General features: G+C 40.0%; 2 protein-coding genes across 4 annotated transcripts in view; one reads left to right on the top strand and one right to left on the bottom strand.

Moving 5' to 3' along the window:
* The window catches only part of CNOT7 (CCR4-NOT transcription complex subunit 7), a 31,633-nt gene extending 29,374 nt beyond the window's left edge, over positions 1-2,259 (bottom strand). Inside the window, exons 1-2 of the mRNA XM_077815585.1 lie at positions 2,098-2,259; positions 503-703 (exon numbers count right to left, since the gene is read on the bottom strand). Of these exons, the coding sequence (XP_077671711.1) occupies positions 503-619 (117 nt within the window). The 5' untranslated portion in view covers positions 620-703; positions 2,098-2,259. The remainder of the gene's footprint in view (positions 1-502; positions 704-2,097) is intronic.
* Positions 2,260-2,421: 162 nt separating this feature from the next.
* Positions 2,422-25,489, top strand: VPS37A (VPS37A subunit of ESCRT-I). 3 transcript variants are annotated; one of them, XM_077815578.1, is made up of 12 exons: positions 2,425-2,709; positions 7,555-7,629; positions 8,969-9,083; positions 11,151-11,251; positions 12,343-12,550; positions 12,761-12,831; positions 14,369-14,496; positions 14,580-14,638; positions 14,722-14,790; positions 18,563-18,706; positions 19,912-19,992; positions 20,316-25,489. In XM_077815578.1, the coding sequence occupies exons 1-11, from the start codon at positions 2,582-2,584 to the stop codon at positions 19,990-19,992; spliced, it is 1,179 nt and encodes a 392-aa protein (XP_077671704.1). In that variant the 5' UTR covers positions 2,425-2,581; the 3' UTR covers positions 20,316-25,489. The 3 variants fall into 3 exon arrangements, with proteins under 3 accessions (XP_077671706.1, XP_077671704.1, XP_077671707.1); XM_077815581.1 differs by lacking the exon at positions 2,425-2,709 and having other exon boundaries at positions 7,565-7,627; XM_077815580.1 differs by lacking the exons at positions 18,563-18,706; positions 19,912-19,992; positions 20,316-25,489 and adding an exon at positions 16,600-18,555 and having other exon boundaries at positions 2,422-2,709.
* The last annotated feature ends 253 nt before the right edge of the window (positions 25,490-25,742 follow it).

Here is a 25,742-nt window from a genome sequence, read left to right as displayed (position 1 = left end):
AAAAAATAAGTTTACAGCTTCAACAAAAGAGATACAACTTATCTGCAGCCCACCCACTCCAAATATAAATATTTGAACAGCATTTTTCCAAACACTTAACATTATAACTCTCACTGAAAATATGGTATATGGCTGTATTATTCACAAAAAAAAAAAAAAAAAAAAAAGGGATGAACATTACTATCACCACAATAGACTACCTGGAGCGATAATTCAGACTTTCCATGGTCTTCAATGGATTCTGGATCCAGCCATTTAAAAAGACTAATTTCTTGTCACTGAGAAAACTTGTATACAGTGTTGTCATAACAATAGTGGTCCCAGAATATTAGAGAGACAAGGTAGGTGAGGTAATATCCTTTATTGGACTAACTTCTACTGGTGCGAGAGACAAGCTTTCGAGCTTACTCAGCTGTGTGTCTCTATAAGATATTACCTCACCCAGTGAGAAAACATGACAAGACCACGTAGTACACTAAATAGGGATCTGTCATAGACATACCATGGCAACATAATTATACTTCCGTATAACTTGACGAATTTTCTTCATTTCTTCATCCAGGTTACAAGCCCAAACTTCACAAATTCTTTGGCTATGATCTACTGTAGCTGCTGGCATAGTGGGGGGGGATTTAGATACCAGGCATCAAAGAGTTATACTTGATTGAGGGTCAGTTTCATAAAATAGATTTTATTTGTTTACCTAAAAGACAAGAACATAAATACAAATTTTGATTCCCAATGATTTGAAAAAGAATGCTTCCTTAAATTTCAGAGCAAGATCCAACAGTTTTCCTGAAACTCAAATGAAAGAAAAAGTTAGTCACTGAAAGCTTATGAACATGGTACTATTCAATAGTTACATTAGCAATTTGGATAAAGGAGTGGATAGTAGGCTTATAAAATTTGCAGACGATACCACACTGGGAGGGGTTGCAAGCACTTTGGAGGACAGGATTAAAATTCAAAACAACCTTAACTAATTAGAGAATTGGTCTGAACTCAAGATGAAATTCAGTAAAGATAAGTATAAGGTATTTCACTTATGAAGGAAAAATCAAATGCACAAATACAAAATAGGGAATAACTGGCTAGGCAGAAGTACTGCTGAAAAGAATCTGGGAGAGTAGTGGATCACAAACTGAGTGATATGAGTCAACAATGTGACCCAGTTGCTAAAAAAGCTAGCATCATTCTGGAGCGTATTAACAAGTGCACTGTACATAAGAAATGGGAGCTAATGTCCCACTCTGCTTGGTGCTGGTGAGGGCTCAGCTGAGTCCTGTGTACAATTCTGGGAGCCACACTTTAGGAAAGATGTGGACAAGTAGAAAAGAGTCCAGAGAATAGCAACAAATGTGATAAAAGAATTAGAAAAACCTGACTCATGAGGAAAGGTTTTAAAAAACCTGGACCTATTTAATCTTGAGAAAAGAAGACTGATGGGGTACCTGATAACAGTCTTCAAATATGTTAAGGGCTGTTATAAACAGGACGTCTACTGATGACAGAACAAAAAGTAATGGGCTTAATCTGCAGCAAGAAAGATGTTGGTAAGATATTAGGAAATACTTTCTAACTATAATGGTAGTTGACCTGTGGTCCAGCCTTTCAAGGGAGGTTGCATAAGCCTCATCATTGGAGGTTTTAAAGAACAGTTTGGACTGTCAGGGATGGTCTAGCTTACTTGGTGCTGCCTCAGCGCTGGGGGCTGGACTAGATCTCGAGAGAGACCTTTCAGCCCTACAGCTCTATGAGTCTAAAAAATGGCATCCTACTGAAAGACAGGCAGAAGTTTCATAAAAACAGACAGAAGTTTCATAACCCCCACTGTCCCCTCCCCAAGGGCAGCTACCTTCAGCCCACACGGAGCACGGCGCGGGTCAGGGGCTGCAGCGCCCGGTGCCGCGGGACCCAAACCGCAAGCAGAGGCCGCCCCGCCCACGGGAACTGAAAACCGAGAGCGGCGCGCGCGCCCCACGGGGACCGGAGGAGCCCCCAGGCCGCACCCCTCACCCCGGCTCCACCGCCTAAAAACCTCCCGCCCGAATCCCCACGGCCCACCACGCCCGGAAGCCAGGCCCCTCCCGCTCTCACCTACTCCGGGCTCACACGGGCTGGGCTGGGCGGAGCCGGGCCTGGGGTGGGGGTGGGTCTGCCTGGGACCCGGCGGTGGCGGCGGAGGCGGCCCCAGAATAGCGAGTCGCACCAAGAAGCGCAGAACCTGCCGCCCCCACCGCACAAAGCCATTACATCATCTCCGCGCGCCGCGCCCTGACCTTTCAATTCTGACCCCTGACCCCGGGCGGGCTCCAATCGCGCTCCGCGTTCCGGGGCACGTCAAGCGACTCTGGGAGCAGCGCCGCCGTGTCCCAATAGGTGCGTCCGCCGAGCGGTGATGACGTATGGCGAATCACGCGGGGCGTGTGTTGATGTCTGAGAGGACAGTGGCTCGCGCTGCATACTTCCTGTCTCCGAGCAGAGCCCAGGGCTGAGGGCACCGAAACCGGCACCGCCAGCGGCCGGGCAGAGCGGCGTTCTCCCCCTCGGGGCGGCGGGTGGCCCGGGCGCCGCGGGGAGGATGAACTGGCTGTTCCCCCTGTCCAAGGGCGGCGGCTCCTCGTCCCCCGCGGCCCCGCTCCCCGCCCTCACCAGCCTCCAGCAGCAGAAGCAGCGGCAGATCGAGTCCCTGCGCAGCGCCCATTCCGCGTGAGTGACCGGCGGGGTGGGCGGGAGTCATCCGGGAGCCGCCCCCGTTATTTCCCTCCCGGGCTGCCCGGCCGTACCTGCCTCCCCTCCTCCCTCCGGCGTCTGCTTCGCTCTCCGCGGAGCCCCTGGGCAGCCGCCGCCCGAGAGTTACTCGGCGCCGCGCCAGGGGCTGGCGAGTCCGGGGCTGTGGGGAGCCGTTCTGTGACTGTTAGCCCTGCAAAGTCCACCTGGGACACGAGAGGCAAGCCGGGGACTTCTTTCTCCTGCATCATCATCAGAGATAGTGCTAGGCGCTGTGACAGCCGGGCAATCTCATCTCCTTCCTTGCCTTTGCACATCTGTAAAGGGTGGACCCTCCCTCCAATTATTCCTTAAGCGGTTCTGTTAACGATGCAGAAGACCAGCTGTGCCCTCCTTTATTTTGGCTCTTCAGGAATAAAAAGTAACCAATTGAATATTGTTGCTAATTCAGATGAGGTGGTGGTATCTGTTGCCTTTTTCATACCCATGCAAAAACATAACAGAAGTGACTAAAGTTGTGACACTTATGAAAGCCATAATGTAGAAGTAATTGTACTAGCACATCTGTTTATACCAATATAATTTATTCTCTTGAACTTAAGCTGCATCAGTACGGACATTTTTGTACTGATATGAATGGCCTCCACACTGGTGGGTTTTGCTAGTGTAACTATCCTGGCAAAACCCTTCTATTGTAGACAGAGTCTTACAGTGAGAAACTTAACGCTCAGTTTGTTCTTTTATCAAAGAGAAGAGTGTGAGGCATCATGGTTCTGATGTATTAGTACCTTCACAAGTACCTGGAACTAAAGGGCTCTTCTGTTTAGTGGTGAAAGGTATAACAAGAATCAAAGTAAAGTGTCTCAGAGTGGGGCCAGGAGCAGAGCGCAGGGTGGGAATCCCAGACCCTGCTGCTGTGCAGGGCCAGGGGGTAGCCAGGACCCCAGACCCTGATTCTGCTGCTGTGCGGAGCCAGGAGTGGGGAAGAGCAGGCAGGACCCCAGAGCCTGACCCTGCCGCTGCTGCAGGAGGGAAGGGCAGCCGGGACCCCATAGCCTGACACTACCGCTGTGCGGGGCTGGGCAGAGGCCCGCAGTCCAGACCCCGAGCCCACCATGCAGGGCCAGGAGGCAGCTGGTGAACTGGCCTGTGACCTTTTGCACACAGCTGAGCTAGGCCGCAGCTGTGTGTTAATTGGGCCACATGTGAGCCATGGGTTGAAAACTTCTGGTCTATAAGAATCCAAAACTAGGTTTGCCTAGTTAAATTTAACTGGAAATGTGTATTCTTAAACATAAGTCTTGCAGCACTATAACCCAGTGTTGCTCAACTTGTGGCTTTAGAGCCACGTGCAGTTCTCATGGTGCATTCATATTTGCACTGATCACATAAACATCACCATACTTTCAAGATGTGCAAGAGAGTGCTAAACAGATAAAATATGATCCCTTCAAGAACCTGGCATGAGAAACAGAGGAGAGAACTTTTTCCTCTTCCATCAGCCGGACAGGAATGCAGGGCAGGAGAAGAAAACCACACTCCCTTTCAAGAGCCAAGAGAGGGGAACAAAGTTAAGTTTAGTAGTTGCAGAGCACCACTAAATCCTGATATAATATCCTGATACTTCATTGTGATGCTCGAGTTGTGGTGTTACTCAGATGTTGAGATACTGCTATTGTTTGTTTAAGGTTGTGCCTGCTAAGAGCTAGGCTTTTCCGAAACACTCCGTAAGGATGGTCCGTGTTCTGAGGAGCTCATGATCTAAGGACAGACAAGTAGACAGAAATTAGGGGAAAGAGAATGTGAATAAAAATAGGCAAATCATATACAATTCACTGCCCAAAAATGTCATTAACACAGAGTTAAAGATGGCTGGCAATGCCGTATACCTTTCCAGCACATCGAGTGCAGTTATACTTAAACCTCTGAAAACCAGAAAATAAAGAGTTAAGGAATTCTGCATTAAAAAAGATTCTGGCAGTGAATTTTCCTTGATTTTGAGGAAGTGGAGATAGTGAGGGCGTGTGTGAGTGGGGGCGCAGAGAAGGAGGCTTCTGGGTACACCTTGCTGAGGCCAGGTCTATACTAAACAGTTAGGTTGACTCAGCTATGTCACTGTGGGGTATGAACAATCCACACCCCTGTGCAACATAGTTAAGCCAACATAACCCCTGGTGTAGATAGCATTAGGATGACAGAGAAACACTCCTGTTGCTGTAAACATAGCCTGACACTCTGCTACCAGCTCTGCCTTTCTCCCAGCCACTCAGTGCCCCCGATACAGCTGGAGGGGCCATAGGGAAGAAGGAAAATAGTAACCAGTAAGGCAGCAAAGGGGGAGTGGAGAGGAGCAGAGTCCCAGACTCTGTACTCCACTTTGGGGGCTAATATAGAAGGAAGGGGCTCTGTACAACCCTCTGTGGAATAGGAGGGCTGCAGAGGTGTGAAGTAGCCCATTTGACTCATTTGGACAGTCTCAGATGAATTGGGACCTGGAGATAAATACAACAGCCGCTTTCAGAAGTGTGAACTGACTCATTCATCTAATTGGGTGTTCTCCTTCCCCCTCCTGCTAAAGGTTGCCCAAGACCCGATTGTGGAATACCAGTTTTCAAGACACACTCATTATGCTTCTGAGTTTTAGAGCACTTTCAATATTGAAATCAGCTCCTTATTTGGAGTGTGCTATCTGAGGAATCCCTTGACTCCAAATTTGCACCAAAAAGTGTTAGCTGATCAGTAGTAAAGATTATCTCATTATAAGAACTGTACAAATTTGATTCCTGTGACTTTTTTAGGCAGACTATATCTGGAGCAAAAGAGCTCAAATTTGGACCACTAGCCCTACCCCATACCCCATGAGGCAGAGAAATTTTCTAGGCAGTCTGAGTAAGTATGTGGATTTTAGAACACTTGGAAATATTGGCTGTAAAACAGTAAACTAATCTCCAATTTAACTTTAGCAGAGCTCCTGGCCAGCATAATATATACAAGTTTGTACAAGTCAGCTTGATTCATTGTAAGCAGCTTGGTAGAGTGGAACTTTAAATGTGGACAAGACAGGAGCTTTGTGGAGTAGTTCAGGGAGGTTGTATCATGCCTAGGGAACAGTGCAGAGGAAGGCATGGAGGTGATTTTGAGAGAAGCTAACAAATGGGCAGACAAGACTGGGAGCACTGGCAGAGCAGAGGGAACAGAGGACAATGCAAAGCCTGACACGGAAGATTTGAGGTGGTGAGAAGCTTAATTTCCATGTGATAGTAGATGGAGACCCATTGTGGGGAGTTATGTAATTAAATTGATGGGCAGTGAAGATAAGTTTTTGGATGCACTTTATATGGACTAAAGGCATGCCATGTGTATGTTTCAGAGGCCAACAATGAGAATGTTGCAATAGTCAAGTGTCAAACACAATTTCAGAACATCTTTTACAATTGCTTATTTCACGATGAGATTCCACTTCATTAAAGTAGTGGCCCTTCAATGAGTATTACTGCTCTGTCCCCTAAAGGAAGATCTTGGAGCGTGTGATTGTTTTTCCCCCAAATTTCAGACTTTTCTGTTAATATCTGTGAAGTTGCTACAGGAATGACTGTTTTGTCTTTAAACATTTCTACATTATTTATAATCTGAACATTGAAGCACTGTTCCTGTGCCTGAGAACCTGAAAGTGAAACAGAAAGTTTAACTTTAGAACTTTAGAAACTTTAGAAACAGGTCAGAGTGACTAATCAATTTACATTATAGTGGTGGTAGTGCAATAACAAAAGATGAATAACCTTCTTTTATTAGCAAACAAGATACTTTTAGCAACACAAGTAAGGCATTTTGTTTTAAATATGACTTCCAGTTTGAAAGTGTCTTTTATAGATATGTATTTCACTTTCCCTATTAATCTGTCAAAAATGACATGCTATGGGTTTATTGTACTAAATTTTAATAACTCTTAAAATAGATTGTAACACAACTGTGCAAGAATGACTCTTTCTATAGCTAGCTCACGTAGCTCTTATATAGCGCTTCAACTATAGATAAAATGTGCTATATAAAATTCATCTATTATGGCAAAGCCATAGAACAGCACTTTTGACAGGCTAATAGGAAAAGTTGCAGTGAATTGGTGAAGTGGGTATTTAATTTATCATAAACGAGGACAAGAAGTTCACACACTGCGAAGTTGTTGACAAAACTTTTGTCTTTCATGGGTACTTTAAAAAGCCACCCTTCCCCGCAAAAGACAAAAGTTTTGCTGACACAAGTTGCAGTGTGAACGTGGCTTTGTCGGCAGGAGCACTCTCCTGCTCACAAAGCTAACACCGCTCGCAGGGCTGGAAGTATTTTGTCGGCAAAAGTGCCGACAAAGTACCAACAAAAAGCATTTACACACACTGACTTTTAGCAACAAGGCTGTGTCGACACTGCCTTGTCGTTAAAAGCTGCATTGTGTAGACAAGCCCTTGGTCTTGTTGTTTCAGCCTGCTTGGCTGCACACTGAAACAAAGGCAACCAGGAATCTGTTCAGAGTATGAAGATTATCTTTGCAATTAGAAGGATTAATTATGTTTTGGGGAAATGGAGATGACATTACATTTACGAAGCCTGGATTTTTCTCGTGCCTTTATGTAAGCTGCCTGCAGTCACGTATCTTAACAGTTCACAACTGTCCTTCTCTTTTTCATTTTATCTAGGTCAGCATTCTGTGAAGATGTTAAATAATTGCAACAATTTGTTTTCTTTCATTTTTTACAAGTATAGTAGAAAAATAAATCAAAGTAATGTCTGTATCTACTGTTAATTGGACTCTAACAATTTTTTCCTTTATAGCATTGCCGAAATACAGAAAGATGTGGAATATAGGTTGCCATTCACCGTAAACAACCTGACCATTAATATTAACGTGTGAGTAGCGTGAGATCTACTTAAACATAACTTTAGGAACTTAAAATCTTGCCTCGTAAATAGTAACAATAATAAAACTTAAGGCCCCATTCCCGCAAACACTTACAGATGTGCATATCTTTACTGTACTAGTAAACGCTCAAAGTACGTGTCATATTTTCAGGCTCAGTTCTAAAGCAAGCCTACATTTTTTCAGCAGGAAGCTAAGTCACATAAAATGGCAAGCAGTTTCTAAAGTTTGAATTGAATTACTAATAGAAACTTTTCTTTTAATTCTCTTTATTCTCTGTACTAAAACATCAGTCATACAAGATCATTATTTCATTCATCTTTTCCACTGTAAATTAAGTTTTTTACAGTGTTTACTCTGAATTTGCATGCCATGGTCTCTGGTACCCTAGGCTGTTTTAGTTGCACGTTTTTACTGCTTTAGCCTAGAGCATTTGCTCTGGTGCCTGGTCACGGAACCTAATTCTCCTATGGTTCCCAAGGCATCACCCTTTTCTCTCGAAGGGCTTGTCTATGTGGGACATTAGTGTATGGCAAGCCAGGGTGTGACTCTGTGGCACACTAGCTTGCCACATGGTAATGTCCTGTGTAGACCCTGTTCCAGTGCACTAAAAGTTCCATAATGTACTTTCACATGCTTGAAGTGAGCTGTAGCTCACGAAAGCTTATGCTCAAATAAATTGATTAGTCTCTAAGGTGCCACAAGTACTCCTTTTCTTTTTGCAAATACAGACTAACACGGCTGTTACTCTGAAACCTTTCACATGCTGGTGTTTGAAACAGGAGTATGTATAAGTGCACTACCAAACTTTTAGTGCATTGGAGGGTCCACAATGCAAGTTGTAGATTCACACCCTGGCTTGCTGCAGTGTGTCTCCTGTTGTAAGCAAGCCCAAAGTTTGTATATCCCAAAATACCATGGAGGTATTTAAGCCTATTCAGCTGCACTGGAGAGTACAATCTGCTCTCTCCTTTTCTCAGTCCAGTTGCCCTCCTCGGTGCCATTTAACATTCTGATTAACATTCTCTTCCTTTTATTGAAGAGACATGATGCAGTTTTTTTTCCTGCTGTTTAAACTGATCTGATCCCAGAAAAGACGTATTCAAAGAGGTCACTACTCATGTTACTGTCTCTTTTTTTCCACAAATTTAGTAATATATACCTGAAGTAAAAATCCCTCTTGTGCACCTCACTCTGTCTCCATAGTTTTTCCTGTTAGGAAGTAGGATAATCTGATATTTTTTCTTAATGCAACACATTCCTAATAAGACAAGCTTATAATAGACAGTTAAAAATGCCAATAATAATAAAGTATTTTTGTGTTTACAGCTTGCTTCCTCCTCAGTTTCCTCAGGAAAAACCGGTGATCAGTGTTTTCCCACCAGTAAGACATCACTTAATGGACAAACAAGGAGTGTATGTGGCATGTCCATTAATAAGCAATGTATGTATAATTCATAATGTCACACCCTAATGGTTATATAGCAGATTTCATATATGTAGCACTCTGACTTCTCTAGTACATCTAATAACAAATTACTAGGAATAGAAAACTTAATCTATATGTGCTTTGTGTAAAAACAGAAAAACCCACAATATTTCTGAATAATCACTCAGAACAACTTCTATTGCACTGCTGTAAGCTTCAGTGACTTGGAGGGTTACTGTAGGGTTTCTTAAATATGGATAGCACCATGTGTTGTGACTTAAGTCTGATTTGCAAAGACATCTTCCTGCTTTGTTGTGAAATTGTTGTAATCTAAAATTAGATTACTTTGCAATTTACTGATGCATGCAACACTAAGCAGGTCTTAAAGATGTTAGCTATCCTAGATAACAAATGAAAGACATATTGTGTTTTCTCTGCCGGGGTGTGTGTGTGTGTGTGTATGTATGTATATCAGAGTTGTTTTACTCCAGTTCATTTAGTAGAAAATTCTTTCTAGGAAATTCCCAGTCATTTTTGGATACTTAGAAATAACAGAGCCAATTTTGTAGTTTTGACTATTTGAATGGCTTTTTATTTCAGATTAATGTGTTAATTTATTGAGCTTTCAGATGAGCATTAGGTCTGTTTAGTCATTTTTCTATCAAACAATTCCATATATAGATAGCCCATATCTGATAATGGAAGATATGCATAGATTTCCAGTACCCACTCTCAGCTCAGGAGGCTTCAACTCTTAAAGAAATGACTTTTTAAAAACGCTAAGGGCTTGTTTACACACATTTTGAGTTACCACTTTAATGATCTGTTTCTGTACTGTTATACAACCTTCTAATGTGGATGCAATTATACATGAGTTATAACTCATGTTTAGGCATACAACAATATCATATGAATAATGATGCGGCCTCTGGCGGGACACAGCTGAAAGTATCAGTTCAGGACAAATTGCTTAGAGCAGGGCAGTTACGGCCCAAGGCTGGGTTTCCTTTACTATTAAGGCACACCAAACCAGCCAAACAGAGAGGACTTCAGTCTCACCCCACTGGCTAACCATAAGTCATACAAGCAATTCCCTTAGACGCTCCAGTTTCCCAGTGTCACCACTCGTGATGGGGACGAATAGTTCTGAAAACCAATACCCCAGTAAAAAAAAAAAAAAAGTTCTCCCGATCCCAAAGGGCCAAGCCCCAGACCCAGGTCAATATATAAGTCAGACCTTACCCACAAATCACACTGTTGCCAATTCTTTAGAATCTAAAATGTAAAGGTTTATTCATAAAAGAATGAGATATAGATGAAAGTTAAAATTGGTTAAATGGAATCAATTACATACAGTAATGGCAAAGTTCTTGGTTCAGGCTTGTAGCAGTGATGGAATAAACTGCAAGTTCAAATCAAGTCTCTGGAGTACATCCACAGCTTGGATGGGTCATTCAGTGGCTTTGTTCAGAGCTTCAGTGTAGCAAAGTTCCTCCAGAGGTAAAAAACAGGATTGAAGACAAGATGGGGGAGATGCAGCTGCCTTTTATAGTCTTCTTGCCATGTAGCCTGTGCTTCCTTTGTTCCAAAAACAAGCTACCTAGCACATGGCATGGAAAAACTTTAGAGTTCTGTCCATTGGCATGTCCCTGCATGCCTTGCTGAGTCACAAGGTATATCTGTCTTCTCTCAATGGGTCAGCTGTATAGCTGATGGCCCTTAATGGGCCATCAAGCAGGCTAGGCAGTGCTGACGCCAAATTGTCTGGGATGTCACCCAGAAGCATAGCACAAGTTTGAAATACAGGCAGTATAAAGCCAATACTTATAACTTTAAATACAAAAATGATACATGCATACAGGTAGCATAAACATAACCAGCAAATCATAACCTTGTCATAGACACCTTACTTAACCTCTTTTGTACAAAATTTGATGTCACTATGTGACCTTGGTTGCAACAATCTATACAGTCACAGTTTATGTCAATGACGTCACAATTGCATTCATGTACTTCTTTTTTGGTGAGCGTCTTTGATACTTTAGGAGTGCTAAATATAATATAGATTTTGTTCTCTACCAGTTCACAATGCACTCTGACCTTGGAAAAATTATTCAGAGTTTACTGGATGAGTTTTGGAAGAATCCTCCAGTTTTGGCTACTAGCTCAACGTCATTTCCATAGTAAGTATACATAAAGGTAAAATTGAGAAATCAGACCATTTTCAAGTGTATGCAAAACCTGGACAAGCAATTTCCAGATTAATCTTTAGATTTTCTTAGGAAATGTATGAATGTAACAGTATGTCAAGGAACAAACTGGAAACAATTAGTATGTAAATTAGTTGAAGGAGAGGCAAAATGTCCAAAGAATGGTTTTGTTTCAGGCTGGAAATGTATAATTCAGCTAATTGATTTGTATGGATCTGGCCACTTCGGGTCAATTTTAAAATGATAAATATAGTTGGCTTTCCTGTATTAGCATGTTAGTTTGACTTTAGTGCTTTTATGTTTCTGAAGATTAATGAATGTGTACCACTAGCAAAACAAGCACTTCAGGCAGTGATTCCTGTAAGCAGTTGTTTGTTCCTGGGTGCCCCGCTGATTACCTCAGGATCTGAAACTCCCAAACTAGAAGGCAACTTTTCTTTAATTCATTTGTGAATCTGTCCAATAGATAATTAGATTAAAATATTATCTATTGGACAGATTCACAAATGACACTATAGCCTTGTCCATACTTCAGAAATTATTGATCACAGACAAGCAATATCATATGCAATTTTGAATTTAAAAAAAAAGTTAATCACTTCAGAAGCTGCTTAAAAGCTTTATCTGTTACTGATGCTCTTAAGTTTTGTAGGGTGAATAAACCCTAATAGACATTACAACTCATTTTTTTAAGGGCTTCTTAATGGAAACCAGGTTTAAACTGATGTTTTCACAAACTTCTGAGAAGCATAAAACTTGAGTTTACATTTGCAATTGGCTCTATATCAAATCTGAGAGCATATAACTGAGACAATTGAGCTTACTGCATTATGAAAAACTTTCTAAATATTGTATAAATAGCAACATATGGTAAAGTAGCTCTCTCAGAATTATTTTTTTTATTCTCATTTTTATTATTACTTTTAAGATAATAAATACTTGTGTACTACTTCAGAAGCTCAACAACCATGTACCCTGCATGTGCGCTAGTAATTTCAGATGTATTTTTAAAATATCATAAACGAAGAGTAAACAATTAGTTGCTGATGGTAATTTTTTTTTAGTCTTTACAGTAAACCAGCTGGAATGCCTCATTATACTCCTCAGGGTTTTCCGTTTCTTCCTCCATACCCACCACAAGAAACAAATAGATCTATAGCCTCTGTGCCAGTTGCTGAATCAGGTTACACTACAGACAAACCCGCTGCTCCATCCTATGGCTTGATCACAGACCTGCCATTACCTGTTCCAACAACAGAAGCACTATTACAGGTTTGTATGTGTAGTGAGATTTATCACTTAAGCAGTCTACACCTACATCCCTCAGAGCTAGTCCAGACATTTGAATACAAATCCTTCTCAGGGCAGATGTGTGCAGAGGCAACCATTCTTGCTATGGCAAGGGCTTTTTAGATGAGATTAGAAGCAAAAGAAAGAAATTACTATTCAAAGTTTAAATAATGTTTTTAAACTTCAATTCAGGTGGGCCAGAATGGCTTCAGTTACAAGATGCCTGATGTTCCTGATGCTTTTCCAGAGCTCTCAGAATTAAGGTAAGATCTTGGAGAGAAAAGTGTTTACTTTGTGGTAATGCATATGACAATTACTGCTTGAACTGGAAAAAGATTTTTTTTTTCTTGTTGCTAGATAGCCACCAAAAAGTTTCATTAGGAGAAAAGAGTACTCATATTTACCATGACTTCCTTAGTTTCTGTAGGTTGCTAGATATCTTTTATTAACTCAGGTTTTTTTCTTGCTCAGGGTTTTTAATAGGAAAATATATTGGGAACTATAGGTAATGCTGTCTTACATTACTCTGACAAGCTATAAAAGAGTCTCTTGCTGTGTCCTTCAAACTGTTTTCCTGTGCATCACCAGGCACCCAATGAGTGTAACATCTGGAAAATGAAAGAGTCACAAAAAAGGCAGGAAGGCATATACTGTATTTAGGGCAATCGCCCATAGAAAAGACTTCCACTTTTGTGAATATGTATAACTTATGTTGTAAATACTTGCTCTTACAATAAACATTTATCCATACTGCCACTTGGCTGATTTTGGTTTTTTAAGCTGTGGCAAGGCATTAACAAGTAGCCTTCACTGGAGAATTTCCTTCAGGCTTTTGAAACAGCCTCTGAAGCCAGATATATCTGTCTGAAAGAAATACGTTCTTCAGTTAAAATTAGTCTGAGACAATGGATTTGCTCACACTCTGATGTCCTACTCTTAATAGTTGACTAAACCAAAAACTCTTTCTTGTAGAATGCAAATCAGTTGACCTTTCCTATACATTTCCAGGTTTGGCAGGATGAACAACAGTTTCTTAGTGTCTCTGGAAACAGAGAATTCCTTAAGGGTGTATCAACAAGCAGTTTAGATATGAGGCTTGTAAGCACTAGTAGCATATGTTTAATATATAGCAAAGGGGTTTTGGTTTCTTTTCTTTCTTTTTTTTTTTTTTTTTTAAAGAAACATTACCAGCAAGTCTGAGCCTTCCAAGATGACTAAAGAGAAATGTGGACTCAATGTATCATCTTCTAAGCTTTTCCATAGCGCTTCAGAATTTGCCAACAATGTGATGTTTCTAGTCTAATTTCTCAAATTGTGTTGCATCAGAAATAGATAACACATTCAGGAGCACATTAAGGAAGTAAAGATTGAAACTAAAGACACTAAGGGCTTGGCTACACTTATATTTTATAGCACTCTAACTTGCTGGCTCGGGGGTGTGAAAAATCACCCTCCCGAGTGCAGCAAGTTAGAGCGCTTTAAAGCGCTAGTGTAAACAGGCTCCGAGGCTCGGAGCTAATCCCCTCGTGGAGGTGAATTACCAGGAGCGCTGGGAGAGCTCTCTCCCAGTGCTCACACGCAACCACACTCGCACTTCAAAGCGCAATTGTGGGAGTGCTCCCGAAGTTTCCAGTGTAGCCATGCCCTAATATACCACCTTTCAAAGCCTGTCCACTGCAGATGGTAGAGTCCAGTGTAAGAAAAGATAAAACAACATGGCGTCTTTGCTGGAGGAAAAGAAATCCCAAATAAGTGGCCTTTTTGCTGTATATCCTTTTTTTTTTTTTTTTTTAAATCCAGTATACCACAGCTGACAGATATGAATGAGCAAGAGGATATTTTGCTGGAACAGTTTGTGAATCTGCCCCAGCTGAAGCAAATCATAGTGGATAAAGATGACTTAGTGAAAAGCATTGAAGAGTTAGCAAGTAAGACTTCAACATATTCATAACTATGGGTGTGTTTTCAGAACCATAGTCTCTTAAAATTAAACAGCTTATTTATTTTACAGAAAAAAATTTACTGTTGGAACCCAGTCTAGAGGCAAAAAGGCAAACAGTGCTTGATAAAGTAAGTGAATGAAAATAAATTTTCTGGAAAAGAAATAGCTGAAATGTTCTTTGTATTTAAGAAATCTTTTTCCCCCCCCCTAGTATGAACATCTTACTCAGATGAAAGCCACCTTTGAAAAGAAGATGCAAAGACAGCATGAGCTTAGTGAGGTATAACTTTTTTTTTTAATTTCATGTTGACTTTTGAATAACATACTGCAAACTATGACAAAAGTATAATAAAAATTGTAAAGAATATTATTCTGGCCAGATTCTGCTTTTATGTGAGTCTGCATGGCTCCCATGATTTGAGTAAAGTGGAGCTATGTAATATTTCTGCGACAGTCAATTCTTAGGTGTAAAGTTAGCTTAAAAACAAAACAGACGGTAGTAGTACAACCAAATCCTATTTCACATTCAGTGGTACAGTAGCAAAAAATCTGTCAGATGCTGAGTGATAGTGCCATTAGAATTGTTCCTGACAAATTTGGTCAAAGGCAGGTATTGGGGAGAGAGATTGACACCCCCCTCCCCCCCCCCAAAAAAAAAATCCATTAACTAAACCAGTTAGCAGGATGACTTAATCAAACTCTTTGTTATGATGGGAGGAGTTGTAACAGACGAGGCAATAAAATCAAGAACACAGTTAAAACCTGGTTAAGAGTTCTAGGCCAGACACTATAAACTTACTTCAGGAGAAAGAACACCAGGGCTGAAGTCCAGCTTAGTTCTCCGCATAATATGTATAAAAGTACCAACTATAAGTGAACCATTCTCACGTAATATCAGTATCGCAGTTTAACAAGACTTGACTATTTTCAAAGCTAAAGTGTGTTACAAAAAAAGAGATGAGGCCAGTGTAATTGACTTTGAGCCTAGCTGGATAAAGAAAAGGTGAATGGAATTGGTTAGCTTAAAAGTTGGTTTTGAGCTGCCATAAAACTTTTCCTCTTTGTCAAATTGGTGTTTCTTCAGGAAAAATACCAGTATGTTCAGCTTAAATTTCCCTATGTCTTGATGCATTCAGTTCTTTGTTTCACGTAGATACCAATTTACAGATACAAGCATGTTGTTGGGACTAGGAGAATAAACTTTTTTGAACAGGATTCCTGCTAGAAAAAGTAAACTAAATTGTTCAGTCAGTTGTATTCCAAAGGTATCTGAAAGCCATGATTTTAAAGATTTTGTACTTTCACCTGGCTCCACTTACTCAGGTTTGTGACCAGTCCTTAAGTTTCTGGCGTGAACTTCAAGTGTGAAGCCTATTGATTACTTTCTATATTTTGCTTTAGAGCATCTTTTAATAATGACTTCTAGAAACAGTGATCTCAAAGGCCTTGGGGACCCTGCAGTCAGATCTGTGAGGGTGGGCTTTAACAACCACACACAGCATCACTGAAATCAGTGGAGCTCTACCCAGGTGTAAGGGTAAGTCAGCCCAAATCAGCTACTCTTCCAAATGTTGTCTTCATTCTGTGTTCCCGTCTAGATTTTTTTTTAATCAATTTAAACATTCACTGATTCCTGTAGGTGGCAAATTTCTAAGTTGCTTAGCAGTCTTAATTCTAAGTTACTACAGTAATGTTCTCTCCCACACCCATTAAGCTGTTTTCATGCATTCCTTTATCTACCTTGTGTAATACACCGGACCCTCGCTAGAACGCGCATCTGTATAACGGAAATTCGGATATAACGCGGTTGCGGTCATGGATCCCAAATTTAAGTACAGTACAATTTTTTTTCACCTTACTGAATCGACCGCTGAGCTCTCTCCTGTCGACTCTAGTATGCCATCAGAACGAGGAGCACAAGCGCAGTCGATGGGAGAGCATCAGCTAGTCACGTAGCTGAAGTTGCGTATCTTAGATTGACCCCGTGCGGTAGTGTAGACAAGTCCTAAGACGATTGCTGTAGGCATAGAACGCCATACCAATGTAATGTAATAAAAATTTACAGGTACAGTACTGTATTTATCTTTAGGAAGATGTCAAAAATGTTGGGCAAAAGGAAGGCTTACTCGGTGCAGGAGAAATTGGAAGCTATTGAACAACTTAAAAATTGCAAAACCCAGGCAAAGATTAGCCGCGATATTGGCATCAACGAGTTCATCTTTTGTGGATGGCTAAAGAATACTGACGAGCTCGGAACTTACATTCATAACCTGGATGAAGAGCATGGCCTTCAAAGAAAACGAGCCTATTTAGCAAATGATGCCGATCTTGATTTGGTGGTGTACCTATGGTTTGTGCAAGAACAGCAGAAAGGCATTCCAATCTCTGGTCCGCTTATAGCCATGCAAGTGGAAAAATTTGACCGGGAACTTAATGGCGAATTCAGCAATTTTAAGGCAAGTTCGGGTTCGCTGTGGTGATTTCAGAAAAGACCCAGAATCTCTCAGATTGCAGTTCTGGGAGAGAAACACTCTGCTGACGACGACGACGCACAATCATACCCTGCGAAGCTGAGGGAAATTTTACAGGCAGAGGGTTATTCAGAGGAACAGGTTTACAATGCAGATGAAACAGAAATTTATTATAAAATGTTGGCTGATAAAACCCTGGCTGTCAGAAAAGATGAGTATAAGAAAGAAGGATATAAACAGGCAAAAGATCACCTTACTTTATTGTTTTGTGTGAATGCAACAGGCAACCATAAATTAAAACCATTGTGCATTGGAAAGTCTCGCGTGCCTTGGTGCTTTCATCACGTAAATGTGAATTGCCTGCCATTTTCTTACAAGAACTCCAAAAATTCCTGGATGAGGAGAGATTTTTGAACAATGTTTCTTCACTGAATTTGTCCCTTCTGCGCAAAAGCATTTGCGGGCAAAACGCTTAGAAGAAAAGGCAGTTCTTTTGCTAGACAACTGTCCAGCGCATCCTCCAGCCGAAAGACTCAGAACCCATGACCGTAAAATACGGGTTCAATACTTACCTAAAAACACGACTTCCAAAATCTAGCCACTTGATCAAGGTGTTATCGCCATTTCTAAGCAGCACTAGCGACGGAACTTGGTACGACAAATGATAGAAAGCAAGTTGTCTGTCACCGATTTCCTGAAGAAGTTGACTATAAAAGACTTCTTTTACATTGGCAGCGATTCCTGGAATTTATTATGTGCTGAAACGATAAACCGCTGTTGGATGGTGGGACTGAGAGTGTCGTTTGGCCACCTGCTCCTGGAAGAAAATGAAGAAAGCAGATGACAGTCTGATGAGGAATTCGACTTCGAGGGATTTACAGAGGAGGAAGTTGGAAGAACAGACATGGAGTGGATGCAGGAGCTGTGCCAGCAACTGTCTGGGCTCGGGGTAACTGTTCTGCCACAAAATATTGAGTCCTGGATAAGAGGCAACAATGAAGCAGAAGAATTTTGTCCCGTTGCTGAAAGTCTAATGGATGACCAAATTCTTCAGGCGGTACAACCAAACAACATTCCAGAAGCTGAAGAATTGGCCTTCGCGGTGGAGGAAGAGGAAGATGAAGTGGACATCATTCCAACATCCGCTGCGACTGTAGCTGGGTTAGAGACTGCTTTGAGATGGTTTGAGACGCAAGACGTTGAGCCTATAAAAATTATACAGCTACGTAGTCTTTTGCAGTTTGCTAAGCAGAAGCAGCACAGCAGCAAGAAGCGAAAGCATCTCACCGACTCTTTTAAGAAAAACTAGACTAGTTTATTGTAATGTCTACTTTAAATCTCTAATAAAGCAACACTTTTTTTCTCGTTTATTGTTTCCTTCAAGTAGGAGATTATTTTCTAAGGTTTTCTTTACTTTATGGATGTGACATTTACTGTATACGGTAATTTCATTTTAACGTGGTCCCCGCTATAACACAGTACTTGGCATGGATCCCAAATCCTGCGTTCTAGCGAGGGTCTGGTGTATAAACGTGGTTTTCTATGATTATTTAAGATTAGCAGGAAACTTTTTTTCCTCAGAGTTGCAGTCCCAGTGCTTTGCAGGCCAGACTGAAAGTAGCTGCTCATGAAGCCGAAGAGGAGTCTGACACTATTGCAGAAGATTTCTTGGAAGGAAAAATGGAAATAGATGACTTTCTTAGTAGCTTCATGGAAAAGAGAACAGTATGTAATATACTCTCAAGCTGAAATGAATTGTACAAGTGGTGTGTATGAAACCAGTACTTGAGTTATCACTTTTAAGAGTGGAGCAGTTCTGTGATTCAGAATGCAGGATTCTGTGACCTGCTGCACACTTCTTAAAGTCTTAACTAATTTATTCTGATTCTTCAAGATGGCAACATATCTTATTATATAGGTTGTCCGTAACCTTAGAAATGGTTTGTAGTCTTGTAAATTCATTCTCACGTCCTTGGACTCTAGGTTATTCTTGTATGTGCCTTCTATATACTCCCTTTTTATTATGCCCAGTTCCCCTAATCTTAGAAGGTGCTTTGTGACAGAGACTTACATCTCTTGTGGTTTTGCCACACTCACATAGCAGTGACCCCGTAACTTTCTTTGCTCTATGTATATTTTTTTGTGTGCTAAACTGTAAAAGGGAGAGTGTGCACTGATTTTTTTGTCAGAGACATAATATCATTGTTACAAGGTGGGCAGAAATGTGTATGAGTGCTGAAATGTAGTCTTCCATCCCATTTTTTGAGCAAGAGCAATGAAATGTATCTTTGAGTGTACGTTTTGAGTGATTCAGGTAATACTTAGTCCTGACTCAGTGCAGGGGACTGGACTAGTTGACCTATTTAGGTCCCTTCCAGTACTACATTTCTGTGATTTCTCCCACATATAGTATTGTCCTTCTATTCTTGCACAGAAATAAGGAAGAAAACCAGTTGGACAGTTTTAAGAGGGGGAAGGAAGAGACTGGATCTGTAGAATAATCTGCTATGTTAAGAGTCTCAACCTCATCACTTTTAAATTTCCTTAACCCTTTAAGGATGAAATAATAGAGAATAATTAAAATTGATAGTCTTAAAATATGGTTCATGATCACTGCACATGCTCTTCGTCTCTGTCCTTGTTTACGAAAGATAAATCATAGTAAAGGCATCTAATGATACTGTAAATGTTTTCCTAATTACTTTTCTACATAAGCAACTGCTTCAGGAATGTTCTTGCAAATATGAGTGAATTTTGGTGGAATTGCTGGTGGGGAAGTGGTCCCCAGGTCAGTCTCTCTTTTAAGATTCCATGAAATAGGCAACTTTTGAACTAAAAAAGAAATAGGGATTGGGTGTGTAAAATACAAAAATAAAACACAGCAGGTTATTCTTTTCAGAGCTAACTGGTCCACTTTGTTTGTGTTTTAGATTTGCCACTGTAGAAGAGCCAAAGAGGAGAAACTTCAACAGGCAATAACAATGCACAGCCAATTTCATGCTCCATTATAGGTAAACTGCTACATGAAGACAAATTCCCACACACTTTGCATTACCTTCATAGCACTTACTCTATATTTACTAACTGCAAACCGTCGTGTTAAAATTATTGGTATTTCCCATAACATTTCTGGATGTAGACCAACTTCAAGTCAAAATTCCTTGTTTGTCTGTTTCTATACAAAGGAAGGAAATAATTGGTATCTTCAAAAAGTGTGGGTTGGGGAGAACATCTACTTTCTGAAATACGTATCTGTAACTGGGGGGCAGGAAGGAGCTGCAAAATAGCTTTTTAGGGGTAAGCTGTCTAATTATAGAAACTTTTGTCTTCATAGACTATCCTGCAAACTAGACCTGCCAAGAGAAGAGTGAACAAACCCAACAAAGCACATTTTCTAACACCTATTTGCAAATAAGCATTTCATCGTAAATGGTTGTATTTATAGAACAGATTGTATACAGTGCTGGGACTGTTTTGTACAAATTAGAATGACTCTTTATATTCTCATTTTATTCAAGAAATCCTTCTATTGCAATCTTTGCACTAATATTTCTTGTATTTATTGTTGATAGTCCTTACCATATTTAAGTTCCTACTGCTATCCTGCCATTCTTTAGAGATTAAATATCTAAACATGTAACTTTGGCTAGCTTTGTACATTTTATAAAACATAATTCATATCTTTTGTATTTTGAATTTAAAACATTTGCTTGGGTTATTTTATGAAGACTCTTGAGGATAGTGAACTTTGTGGGGAGGAGATTGGTAGTGCTTTTTATAATTGTCCGTGAAATATCAGACTTCCCTTCCTTGATGCCAAAAATGTTCAATGCCAGTTTATTTTTATTTCAAATAATATCAAACTAAACGTTGCCTGCATCTTGTTGGATAAATAGTCAGTTTAAGGAACGGATGCTTTGGAAAAATAGTATGTTTACAGACTGCTGATATATCTATTATACTAAAAGTACAAATGGACTCTTCATTCTGAAGTGACAAGGCACCCATCACTAACTAGCTACAGAGCTGTCAGCCAGACATCACCTTTCATTTTAAGCAAAACCAAAGGAATTTGTTGTTGCACAACATTTTAAAAAAAAAAAAAAGTCAGGCCACCTCTTTACATAGTTTTGGTGGTGTTTAGTGTCTTTCACCTGAGAAACACAAAGCACTTTATAAGCATTAATTTAATTCTCAAGTCCCTTCTGAGGTAGTAATTACCTGAATTTACTATACAAGGAAACTGATTTTTCAGTGGCTGTGCAGAGAGTCATGTTAAGGGCCATGATTAGAACTCTTATCTGGTGATTTCTAATCTTTGTCCTTTGATCACGAGACCTGTCTGTCAAGTGCTCTCCCTTTGAGGGGAGGGGATATATATATTTAAAATGCATGAACAGGAAAATTACAAAGGCCGCATAATGTTCTACAGGTGAAAAACTGAGCCCAAAGTACAATATTCTTTTTTTCTGGTCTGTCTTACCAATTAATTGAGTCATGAAGTAAAAATACAGATTCTAGAGAAATAGATACATTTGCTACATCCTGAATTTTGGGATAGATTAAGTTACTGCAATTCTCTGTTTTATTTCTATCATAGTTGTAACTTTCTTCAGGAATCTTGATCTTGTTCTCTCTCTCCCACACACCTCTTCTGACAAGGTGAAGAGAAGCAGGGTGGAAAAACATTAGACTCTTTCTGAAAAGAGAGAATTTTTTTCATGATCTTGAGTCTACAGCTACACTACTTAATTCCGTCAAATCTGACAAGCTAAACAGGGTCAGACCAGGTCAGTACTAAAGGTTTCATACCAGTAGGTGTCACTCTAACCTCTAAGTCAGTCCTGAATTGAATGCTCCCAGCATTGTGTTAATATAGCCACTGTGTTCCTGGAAATGCTCTTTTTTTGGGGGGGGGCTTGAGGTAAAACTTAAATCTGACTCTTTGTAGTCATTAAAGATCCATTAGCACTTCTTACAAGTGTAGGAATGTTAAACCATATATGCTACCCAAATTTCAAATGGGGTAATATTCTTTTTACTTAAATTACGTCGATGGGTGCTTTTTAAATTCATATAGTTGCCCGGCAGTTTTATTTAGAAAAACTTATTCTCTGTCCTCTGTACCGTGGTGTGCTGTTTTAAACAGCTGCTGAATATGGTGGTGGGCAAAGTGATCTCTGGGCATAGTTTCAGTTTGTAAACCAGATAGAGCTCTTACAGGATGAGAAGCGCTGGGCAAATAAGAGACTATATGATTATTATATTCCTTGTACCACTTAAAGCATTACCCTGAAAGATGACTTACACATTTTAATCCTCAAAAAACATTTGAACATTAAAAATGTACAGCTGGGAGAAGTTTTGCCTCAAATATTTTTTTTGCTGAAAAATGCAGATTTGGTCCACTAAAACAGTTGGTGAATTTGAATTGATTTCAGTTGGGAAGGGGCACCCATCAGAAGTGTTGAAACAGTTTACTTCAGCATTTCTGAAAGTTAAATGGTTCAATTTTTGTTTAAGAAAAATATTTTGGAATTTTCCTCAATTTTATTTTTAAAAACCCTCAATCTAAACTTAAATGTTTTGGCTTGACACTACTTTTTTTTATATTAGTTTGCCAGTAATTTCAAAACATTTTTGTTTCAGGCTGACCTTTTTTTTTTTTTTTTTTTTTTCACCTGAACCAAATATTAAGTTCCTTTGTAGCCCTTACAGTATGTTCTGCACACTGATTAATGAAAGTATGTAGGTGTGGTTTTCAAAATAATAAGTAGCTCACAATTTCCCTCTTCCTTTCCCTTGTAGTGCATGTACGTTAAGTAGATTTACTGCAACTCCACTTTGAAATAGCTGTCCCATTGAGAGTGCTGGAGCATGGAGGCTGCTTGTGGGCCTATAGAAAGTCTGTTTTCTATAATATTGCATGTTCTAGGCCTAATGAAACTTTAGGAAATACGTACTATTAGAGAAGAGAGACAGACTAATGCCTGACAGCCTGCACTGTATAGCCTCACACTTCGTGACAAAGTGCATACAGATGTGTTATACCAAGTGAAAAATGGTGATATTCAGTAAATATGCAGTTCAGTAATTTTCAAAATAGGAACAGAGGACCTAATTTGTCATCACTATTCTTCTACTTTAGTTGATTACTTCTGTACTGCAGTAACTGATTTAATTTCTGTTTGCAGTTTAATGGTAACTAGCTTATATTAACTTCTATCTCGGCAGTAAAATCTTTTGTATTTAATGTAAATCTCTATCCTTCTCCTTTGGATCAACTGACAGCTAAAATGCAGAGCTGAATTCTCTGTGTAGGGGTTGTAACATTTCATATATTGAAAAGATTTCTTCCACCTGCAGTATAAAGCAGCGAAGTCAAATATGTTCCTTTGGGAATGTCTCAAATACAACTATACCTGGCTGACAAGATCTCGCACTGGGATTACACTCTCCTGAAAGGGGCCATTTTAACATCTGCCATATACTTCCCAATCTGTTTCACATTCTTTTATTTTAAAGTCAGGTTGATAACTATCAAATTTCAACTCTATCCACCAGCACTATGAGCAACAGACTTTACTAAATATAAGCAGATTGTAAGTTACTAGCTGGGTCAGTTGCATAACCATATTATAAACAGGTTTGGAATTAATCACACAGCCCATAGTTCTTAGTGCTGCAGTAAGCCAAGTCGCTATGATTCTTTCCCAGTGAATTGTGGGAAGGCAGTGCAGGGCTATAAGCGCTTGAGGGGTTTGGCCTGCATATTCCCTGCAAACTGGCAGGTTACTAACCAACGTGTAAATAGCACAAAGGCTTTAGCCTGTACCCTAGGACAAGCCAGCTTGCTCTGATGTAAATCAATATTATGCTTGGCTGAGAGGGTTTTGTGCACAGGAGCCAGGTTAAGGGCATCAGCCAAATTAGAGCCCATGTTACTTCTTGAGTGAAGACAAAGCCTCTAATCACTGCTGGCACCACATTCTTCCTCGTCATGTAGGCCTGTAATTGGGGTTTTTTTTTTTTCAACTCCCTGTGCTTTGTACCACACAGTCTCTAAATCCTGCCTTCTCATTATGAAACTGACGTGTGTGCATGTCTCTTGACACATTGCCCATCTGTACTAGTGCACCTTCGTCTCCAGCCTCACAAACCAGCTTTGCTTTCTACCTTCTCGCCCCATCCACTGAAAATATGGCTTCTAGCATTCTTTTTCTTGCTGATGGCTCTGACCACATAATTCCTCTCCTTGATTATTTTAAAAACCTTCATTGCCTGCCTCTGGTTTTGAGCCATATCGTTCAAATTTCTTCGCCTCACCTTTAAAGCCTTTCCCAACTGTCTTGTTTTTTACTATATTGTGTGCTCCACAACTAATGCCCAATCATTCCTCTTTTTATTTGCTTCTCCCATGCCATCTCCATGCTTTCATCCATGCATCCTCTGTGTGTAGAAATGAATTAATTTGTGAAATTACCTCCCCACCCCTTCAAATTCCCACTCCATATCCTGCTTGGAAAAAAGTTAGACAACCAATGATACCAGCTTTTAGGGATTTTTTTTATTATTATTAAATTAAAGATGGGTGAAATCATGGCTCCAATAAACTCAATGGGAACGAGGTTATTGATTTTTAACAGGATTTCACTGTTGGAACCATCTGCCACAATAAACAGTTAACCTATATTACATGGTTATTTTAATTTCTTTCTTCCTCCCATCATACTCATTGTGTTGAGTCTCAAATTACAGAGTAGTCATGCAACAGTTATAGGGGGACTAAAACAGGATTTCATAATAGTGGCCACGTCTGTCTTCCGCAAAAATGGAGATAATGACTATCTGATGTAGGAGAACATGGGGGGGAATCTCTCATTCCAATTGATATGCCTCTTGAATTTCCTAAGCCTTATGTTACAAAGCTATGTGAGCAAGCCTCTCTTTAGTGCACTAATGTGACTCAACAACATGCAACAGTTGCAGTTTATTTTTTTAAAGTATTTTTCATCAGGCTGGTATAATGCTACAACACACACATTTACAATGAAAATGACTAAACCAAAGTTCCAGGCACTGTAAGGTATACAAATGGGAACTGCTCTATAAAGATGGGTGTCTAAAACAGTCATATTTTACTTATAAAGATCATTACAATAATTTCACAAGCAACATGAAGCTAGTGCTTCCATTTTGCATATATAACATACTTAAGTTTTGCATCTATTTCTAGATATGTCTAACCACCCAGAGTAACACCATAATCTGCAATGTTACATTTTAATGTGCAACGATATTGCCAGAATCTCTGAAAACTACTATTCTTTTGTATTTTAAAGCAGAATGTATTTGCATCACTTGTTCTCGTTGTGTAGGTATTTGCATCGTTGTTCTTGTTGTGTGTATATTTCTTCAAGAAAACTCATTCAAGATCTCCTTTAACATCATAGGCTGTAAAGTTTATGTTCAAAATGTGAAATACACTTTTTCAAAGTACAATTAAAATCAGGACTTTCATTTATTAAAAATGCATAAACATTTTAAAATATATATAGGGCCAGAGTCTCAGTACAGTATAAATTGACATAGCTCCATTTACTTCAATTGAGCTACAAGGATTTATTCAAGTTGAGGATCTGGTCATTCAGTTTAATGCTAAAATAAGAGCAAGTTACGCTTTTGTCCAATTATGGCAGCTCTCCTATGAGGCTGGGGGCTAGCCGGTCTTTTTACACACAAAGCTGCTTATCTGAATGAA

Source organism: Eretmochelys imbricata, chromosome 4, assembly GCF_965152235.1.
Source record: "Eretmochelys imbricata isolate rEreImb1 chromosome 4, rEreImb1.hap1, whole genome shotgun sequence".
NCBI classification, from domain to species: Eukaryota; Metazoa; Chordata; order Testudines; family Cheloniidae; genus Eretmochelys; species Eretmochelys imbricata.
The sequence above is the reverse complement of the archived record's forward strand: the minus strand, read 5'-3'. Positions and strand labels throughout refer to the sequence as shown.

What these genes read in the sequence shown, in the direction of transcription:
- VPS37A (XM_077815578.1), top strand. Translation starts at nt 2,582, where the DNA reads ATGAACTGGCTGTTCCCCCTGTCCAAGGGCGGCGGCTCCTCGTCCCCC. An exon ending in CATGTCCATTAATAAGCAAT is followed by an intron (nt 9,084 to 11,150) that starts GTATGTATAATT and finishes GTTCTCTACCAG; the next exon opens with TTCACAATGCACTCTGACCT. An exon ending in GGCAAACAGTGCTTGATAAA is followed by an intron (nt 14,639 to 14,721) that starts GTAAGTGAATGA and finishes CCCCCCCCCTAG; the next exon opens with TATGAACATCTTACTCAGAT.